This window comes from Rhincodon typus, unplaced genomic scaffold (assembly GCF_021869965.1).
Source record: "Rhincodon typus isolate 14 unplaced genomic scaffold, sRhiTyp1.1 hic_rhity00000354, whole genome shotgun sequence".
Lineage (NCBI taxonomy): Eukaryota > Metazoa > Chordata > Chondrichthyes > Orectolobiformes > Rhincodontidae > Rhincodon > Rhincodon typus.
This window is the reverse complement of record NW_025965992.1, coordinates 40,582-49,010: the sequence shown is the minus strand read 5'-3', so window position 1 is coordinate 49,010 and position 8,429 is coordinate 40,582. Positions and strand designations below refer to the sequence as shown.

The following is an 8,429-nucleotide window of genomic DNA, read 5'->3' as shown; positions in this document are numbered from 1 at the left end:
ACAGGACCTGGAGAAATTAGACTGGGGGTGACTGCTTGAGGGTAAATCCACATTTGATGCGTGGGAATCTTTTAAAGGCCAGTTGATCAGAGTCAGGACCAGCATGTTCCTGTGAGGATGAAAGATAAGGATGGCAAGATTCAGGAATCTTGGATGATGAGAGATGTAGTAAGTTTAGTTTGAAAGAAAAAAGAAGCATATGTAGACATTAGGAAACAGGAATCAGACAAGGCCCTTAATGAGTATAATGGAAGCAGGAAAAAACTTAAAAGAGAAATTAGGACAGCTAGAAGGGGGCAAGAAATGTCCTTCGTAAGTAGGATGAAGGAGAATCCCAAGGTATGTATTTTAGGAGCAATTGGGTAGTTAGGGAAAGGCTGGGTTCGCTCAAGGACAAAGGAAGGAGTTTGTGTCTGTAGTCAGAGGAAGAGGGGGAGGTCCTTAACGATTACTTCACATCAATACTCACCAAGGAGAAGGACATGGATGATAGTTAAGATTAGGGAGGGGTATGATGATATTCAAAGGCATGTTAATATTAAGGTGGTGGTGGTGTTGGGTGTTTTGAAAAACATTAAGGTGGATAAGTCCCCAGGGTCTGATGGGATGTACCCCCAGGATACTGACAAGGGCAAGGGAGGAGATTGCTGAGGCCTTTACAGAGATCTTTGTATCCTCTTTAGCCACATGATTTTATAAACCTCTGTAAGGTCACCCCTCGGCCTTCAATGCTCCAGGGGAAAATAGCCCCAGCCTATTCAGCCTCTCCTTAAAGCTCAAACCCTCTAAACCCTGGCAACATCCTTGTAAATCTTTTCTGAACCCTTTCATGTCTAACAACATCATTCCTATAGCAGGGAGACCAAAATTGAAAGCAGTATTCCAAAAGTGGCCTAACCAATGTCCTGTACAGCCGCAAGAGGACTCTTCCAACTCGTATACTCAGTGCACTGACCATTAAAGGCAAACGTACCGAATGCCTTCTTCACTATCCGATCTACCCATGACACCACTTTCAAGGAACTACGAACCTGCACTCCATGTTCTCTTTGTTCAGCAACACTCCCCAGGACCTTACCATTTGAGTGTATAAGTTATGCCCTGATTTGCTTTTCCAAAATGCAGCACCTCACATTTATCTAAATTAAACTCCATCTGCATCACCTCAGCCCATTCGCCCATCTGATCAAGGTCCAGTTGTACTCTGAGGTAACTTTCTTCACTGTCCACTACACCTCCAATTTTGGTGTCATTTGCAAACTTACTAACCATACCTCCTATGTTCACATCTAAGCCATGAAGAGCAGTGGACCCAGCACTGATCCTTGTGGCACACCGCTGGTCATAGGCCTCCAGTCTGAAAAGCAACTCTCCACATGGACTGCTTCACTATCTGAGGAGTCACGAATGTGGCTGAACATTGTGCAATCATTGGCGAACATCCCCACTTCTGACCTTATGATGGAGGGAAGGTCATTGATGAAGCAGCTGAAGATGGTTGGGCCTAGGACACTGCCCTGAGGAACTCCTGCAGAGATGTCCTGGAGCTCAGATGACTGACCTCCAACAACCATGACCATCTTCCTATGGGTCAGGTAATGACTCCAACCACCGCAGCGTTTGCCCCTGATACAGATTGATTCCAGTTTTGCTGGGACTCCTCGATGCCACACTCAGTTGCAGGCAGCCTTGATATCAAGGGCTGTCACTCTCACCTCACCCTCTGGAATTCAGCTCTTCTGTCCATGTTTGAACCAAGGCTGTAATGAGGTCAGGAGCCGAGTGGTCCTGGCGGGACCCAAACTGGGCGTCACTGAGCAGGTTATTGCTGAGCAGGTGCTGCTTGATAGCGCTGTTAATGACACCTTCCATCACTTTACTGATGATTGAGAGTAGACTGATGGGACGGTAATTGGCCGGGTTGGATTTGTCCTGCCTTTTGTGTACAGGAGATACGTGGGCAATTTTCCACATTGTTGGGTAGATACCAGTGTTGTAACTGTGCTGGAACAGCTTGGCTAGGGGAATGGCAAGTTCTGGAGCACAAGTCTTCAGTACTATTGCCGGAATGTTGTCAGGGCCCGTAGCCTTTGCAGTATCCAGTGTCTCCAACCGTTTCTTGATATCACGTGGAGTGAATCGAATTGGCTGAAGACTGGTATCTGTGATGCTGAGGACCACCGGAGGAGGCCGAGATGGATCCTCTGGATGACACAAAGTTCCTGCCTCCCTGGTTGAGTGTTTTGAATGAGGTAACTGAGAGAGTTGGTGATTGTATTGCTGTCAATGTGGCACATTTGTACTTTATATTGAAGGCTGGTTATAACACGGAGGAAGGCTATTCAGCCAGTCGTGTTTGTGCCAGCTCTCCAAAGAGCAACTCACATTGTCCCACTTCACATCTTTTCCCTGTAACCCTACAAAATGTTATTCTTCTCTTATAAACCCCGATCCCAAATCGACAGCACCCCTGAATGAGCCTCCAGAACACCCTCCTCACTACTCGGTCTGTAAAATACTCTTCTCAAATATTTTAACCAATTAACAGTTCCCCTGTATCCCTGACCCCTCATGATATTGAGCACTTTGATCAGATCTCCTCTCAATGTTCCCTCCTGCAAGGAGAATACCCCCAGCTTCTCCAACCTCACTACCCAGTGTCTCAGCTCTGAAAGCCCTTGGGAGGTGAGGCAGATGGTAGCAATGTCCCTATTATAGTAATCCAAAGGCCCAGGGTCATGTTCTAGGAATGTGGCTTCAAATCGCTGCTGAAATTTAAATTCTATTAATTCATTTGGGCCAAGGGCAGAAAAACATTGTCAATTGTCATTAAAAACCCATCTGGTTGACTAATGTCGCTTAGGGGAGGAAATCTGCCATCCTTACTTGGTCTGGCCTACATGTGACTCCAGACTCTCAGCAATGTGATGCTTGACTGTCCTCTAAAAGACACTCCTACAATCAAGGATCAGCAGCAAATATCTCATGAAAAGAAGTTGAACTGATTCTTAATTCTGACCCAGATTCTTATTTTCAAAGCTTCCTGACCACTGGGGTAAAAATGCCAACTGGGCAACATAGTGCACCCAGAATTAAGCATCAATTCACATGAAAGCTTGGCCCAGGGACTTTCTGCCAGGTAATTCTCAAACTGAACTTCTGAATCAAATACACAACATAAATCAGAGTTTCCAAAAGTATGACTGAAACTGTAAAGTAGTTAAGCTATTAAGTTCATGGTGGCAGTTCCATGTCACTACAGTTGAAGGTGATTTTCTGAACTGATATTGATTACTGTGAGCAAGAAATTGTGTCAGATATTGTAACCTGGCTACAGCTCGGACCTTCCTACAAGTAGATAGTAAGTTAGTAAAGAAGCTGTTGACTAGGAGGCTGATACAGGAACAGGAAGCAATTGAAAGAGGAGTTGAGAGAGGTCAGGGACAAACCTGTGAGATCTGTACCCTCAGGGAACATAAGAAGCTGCAGAGGATGCTTGATATCACACAGGTAATCCAACATGAGACTGAGATGTTGCTGGTCCTCTTCCCAATTCCTTCGAACGAAGATGAATGCAGACATCTGCATGGCCCAGCCTGAAAGGAGAAGAGCAGACAGTGAGCCGCACACGGGGCCCCCCATCCCGGACCACACGCCCCTCACCCCCTGTCCCAGACCACACGCTGGCTGAACACAGCACAGTCTCTTCTGGTTTGTACGTAGTGGTCCCTCATTCAAACATAAACACATAATTCAGCAGAGTTTTACTTTTGCAATAAAACAGAAGTTTATGAGCAAAACAAAAACATAACACAGAATAAGCCAAATTATCACCTTATTATACAAATTCAAAGATTTTTTTAAACACAAAGTATAATCACATTAAGCCCCAAGGACTCCTTTATAAATTGAAAAGAAAAAGCAACAGCTTTTATGCAGTACACAAAAACACACCCTGTAAACACCACTCACCCAAAGCTCCCACCACAGTCCTTGTGTCTAACATCTCAGGGGTTGAATAATTAATAAACTGGACCTGCCCTCCAGCCTGGTCTACGATTCATCGAGATTAGTCTGGTCTGAGGCTCAGACTGACTCATCAATCCAGAGTCAGGTAATCTCACTCTGTCCTTCTCCTCACAGGGGCACTGCTCCATCCAAACACTTCCAAAACTACTAAACTTAATGTCAACCCCCATCCCCTCTCTCTTTTCCTGTCTCTAAATACTGGGACTTTCCTCCCAGAGAGAGGAACAGGGAGTATGAGGGGGAGAGGAGGAGGAGGAGGAGGAGGGGTAGGGAGGGGTGGAGGGTAGAGGACAGAGGAAAGGGGAAGGAGGGTGACGGAGGGAGGGGGCATAGTGGAGAGGGTACAGGTCACTCCGAGCTATAGGCCTAGTGTTCTGATTGCTGCACAGTGATGGGTGGACACACACAGATGCTGCAGCAAGGACAGCGTGCGGTCTCTGCAGGTCAGGCATAACCTGCAGCTACTCAGGGAGACCTCTCGCCTCCTGCTCCCACTCCGAACCTCTGCAGAGAAGCTGCAGCAAGAGCTTGCTGCATGACTGAACTCCCGCTGTTCACCCTCTCAGTGGTTTCTCTGCTCTGGTCGATTTACTGGAAAGTCTACTAACCACTTGTTGACATTGACAGAGGCTGCAGTTCTCTGAACCGGAAATACAGCTTATTGCAAACTCTTGTGACAAGCAAGCTCAGTCTCAATGTGGCTGATCACCACATACTCTCTTTAACTTCCTCTCCATTCCAAATTTACCATGTTTCAGCAAAAACATTGACCATGTTGTTTTTAACCAGAAGGGAAGCTCAGTGAGAGTGAATTTCATCAATATTATCCCCATCAAACATTCCCTGGACAAGATTTTCTTTATTCACTCCTGGGATGTGGGCATTTATTGCTTAACCCAAATTGCCAGAAGACAGTATTCAGACGGTGCTGTGGAGTTAAATTATTCACTGTAAATAGTGTTCAACTTGAGAAAATAACGAAGAGAAGCAGGAGCAGTCCATACAGATGGTGGTGGAGTAGGCTTCTCAATGTAATCATAGCTGATCCTCAGTCTTAGCTCCACGTTCCTGCCTCCTCCCCATATCCCTCAGGACCAAAACACAGCCTTAAATATTAAATACAAAACGAGAGAACTGCAGATGCTGGAAATCAGAAACGAAAACAAAAACAGAAATTGCTGGAAAAGCTCAGCAGGTCTGGCAGCATCTGTGGAGAGAAATCAGAGTTAATGTTTTGGATCGGGTGACCCTTCCTCAGAAATATACTCATTCTAGGAGCCTCCACATTCCTGTGGGGCAGAGAACTCTAAAGGTTCACAATCCTCAGAAAAGAAATGTCACCTCATCTCAGTCCTAAACGATCACTCCTTATACTGAGACTGTGATGATATCGGGAGGTGCTGGTCCAGGGGTATTGTCATTTGAATAGTAATCCAGAAACACAGATGATAGTATAAGGTAGGGATGGAGGTTAGATCGACCTTAGGTTTTGGGTAAAAGTTCGGCACAACATCATGGGCCGAAGGGCCTGTACTGTGCTGTACTGTTCTATGTTCTATGTTCTATACTGAGCCTGTGACAATATCAGGAGGTGCTGGTCTAGGGGTATTGTCACTTGAATAGTAATCCAGAGACAAAGGTCATGTTCCCAGAGACCAGGGTTCAAATCCCTTGCCACCCTCAGTGGTAGATAATGGAATTTATATTCAATAAAAATTGGAATTATGAGTCAAATGATGACCATGAAACTATTGTCAATTGTAAACTCCCATCTGGTTCACTGATGTCCTTCAGGGAAGTAAATCTACCATCCTTACCCATTGACTCTAAACTTCCCAATAAATGCTGACTTAGGCAGCGACACCCTCATTCCATGAATGAATTAAGAAAAAAACTAACATTTGGGGGTTAGTGCCAACATTGGGAGAGCTGTCTCACAGACTATATAAGCAACAGCCTGACATAGTCATACTCACAGAATCATACCTTACGGACAATGTCCCAGACACCACCATCACCATCCCTGGATATGTCCTGTCCCACCGGCAGGACAGACCCAGTAGAGGTGGCAGCACAATGGGATACAGTCGGGGAGGGAGTTACTCTGGGAATCCTCAACATGGGCAAGGAAACTTCCTGCTGATTACCACATATCGTTCCCCCTCAGCTAATGAATCAGTCTCTCCTGTTGAAAGACACTTAGAGGAAGCACTGAGGATGGCAAGGGCACAAAATGTACTCTGGGTGGGGGATTTCAATGTCCACCACCAAGACTGGCTCGGCAGCAGTACTACTGATTGAGCTGGTTGGGTCCTAAAGGACACAGCTGTTAGACTGGGTCTGCGGCAGGTGGTGAGGGTACCAGCAAGAGGGAAAAAACAGACCTGATCTCGTCCTCACCAATCCGTTGGGAAAAGTGACCACCGTCCAGTCACAGTGACATCAGAGACAGTCCAACCATCACCCCTTGACATTCAATACGTTACCATCACTGAATCCCTCATTACTAATATCCTAGGGGTTACCATTAATCATAAATTGAACTGGATTTGCCAAATAAACACAGTGCCTACAAGAACAGGTCAGAGGCTGGGAATCCTGCAGCGTGTAATTCACCTCCTGACTCCCCAAAGCCTGCCCACCATCTACAAGGCACAAATCAGGAGTGTGATGGAATACTCCCCACTTGCCTGGATTGGTGCAGCCCCAACAACACTCAAGAAGCTTGACACCATCCAGGATAAAGCAGCCGCTTGATTGGCACTACATCCACAAGCATCCACTCCCTCCACCACCAGCTCAGTAACAGCAGTGTGTACTATCTACAAGGTGCACTGCAGAAATTCACCAAAGATCCTCAGACAGCACCTTCCAAACCCACGACCACTTCCATCTAGAAGGACAAGGGCAGCAGATACATGGGAACACACCACCTCCAAGTTCCCCTCTAAGCCACTCACCATCCTGACTTGGAAATATTTTGCCGTTCCTTCACTGTCACTGGGTCAAAATCCTAATAGCATTGTGGGTCAACCCACAGCAGGAGGACTGCAGCTGTTCAAGAAGGCAGCTCACCACCACCTTCTCAAGGGACAATAAAATGCTGGCCCAGGCAGTGATGTCAGCATCTCACAAATGCAGAAAAAGTCTAGAAATCAATATTTACAAGTTCCACACCTTTTATAATATTCTTTAACTTTACAATCCAAGTGAAGAACCTGACACACCCCCACATTAAACTGAATTCTGCTACCATCAACCGGTCTTTGCAAGTCGACAATGATTCTTCCTTGCAAAATGGTTGGCTTTCAGAGAGGTATCAGTGCTGGCTGTGGGCTAACTCACTTTGACCATTCGAATTTATGCTCAGCCGCACAATGCAGACATATGGATGATAATGGAATAGTTTAGGTTAGATGGGCTTCAGATTGGTTTCACAGGTCGGCGCAACATCGAGGGCCGAAGGGCCTGTACTGCGCTGTAATGTTCTATGTTCTATGTTCCATGTTCTATCCATAGAGACACTTACTGCCTGTCCAGCACACACCCACTGCACACTGAAACATATAGTCATGGGGAGAGCAGTCAACAGTCAGGCAGACTCACCAAAGCCTGGAATGGATTTGAGGGATGATTTCAGGCAGATCTTCTCCATTCTGAGGTAGCTGTATCGGAGGAGACAGTTCCACATGTACATCCAGTCCAGACGCGTCCGATGATTCATGATGATCACAGTACGCTCACCGGATACAAAGCCATCACCGGTGATAACCACCCTCACACCAAGCACCATCTCCAGCAGAGCCTGGTATAAACACAGCACAGTCAGGACAGGACAGGACAGGACCTGCCGAAAGGAGCATGGACTGCCCAATTGGAAAGGGGAAATTTCGTGTAAATGGCACTTACCACAGGGAGGGTGAGCCAGATAGCAACGATTCGGTCAGTAATCCAGCGGTAGACGGAGGTGGACAGCAGCATGACCGGGAGGAATGGAGCCAGCATGAAGATACTACCAAAAAAACTGCTGAAGAACAGCAACAGCAGAATCAGAGTGCCCTTTAGGGACAACATTCTGCAAGACAAGAGCGAGACAGTCAACAACACACACACCACAGCAAGCACTCCACACACAGAGGAACTATCACTGGGGTACAGTACCAGTGGGGACAGGTCTGTCGCTGTATAACACTGGGGTACAGTACCGGTGGGGACGGGTCTGTCGCTGTATAACACTGGGGTACAGTACCGGTGGGGACGGGTCTCTCACTGTATAACACTGGGGTACAGTACCGGTGGGGACGGGTCTGTCGCTGTATAACACGGGGGTACAGTACCGGTGGGGACGGGTCTGTCGCTGTATAACACTGGGGTACAGTACCGGTGGGGACGGGTCTGTC

General features: G+C 46.7%; 1 protein-coding gene across 1 annotated transcript in view; it reads right to left on the bottom strand.

Moving 5' to 3' along the window:
• The window catches only part of LOC125488313 (lysocardiolipin acyltransferase 1-like), a 31,235-nt gene extending 23,132 nt beyond the window's left edge, over positions 1-8,103 (bottom strand). Inside the window, exons 1-3 of the mRNA XM_048621268.1 lie at positions 7,939-8,103; positions 7,636-7,834; positions 3,450-3,596 (exon numbers count right to left, since the gene is read on the bottom strand). Of these exons, the coding sequence (XP_048477225.1) occupies positions 3,450-3,596; positions 7,636-7,834; positions 7,939-8,103 (511 nt within the window). The remainder of the gene's footprint in view (positions 1-3,449; positions 3,597-7,635; positions 7,835-7,938) is intronic.
• Positions 8,104-8,429: the final 326 nt, after the last annotated feature.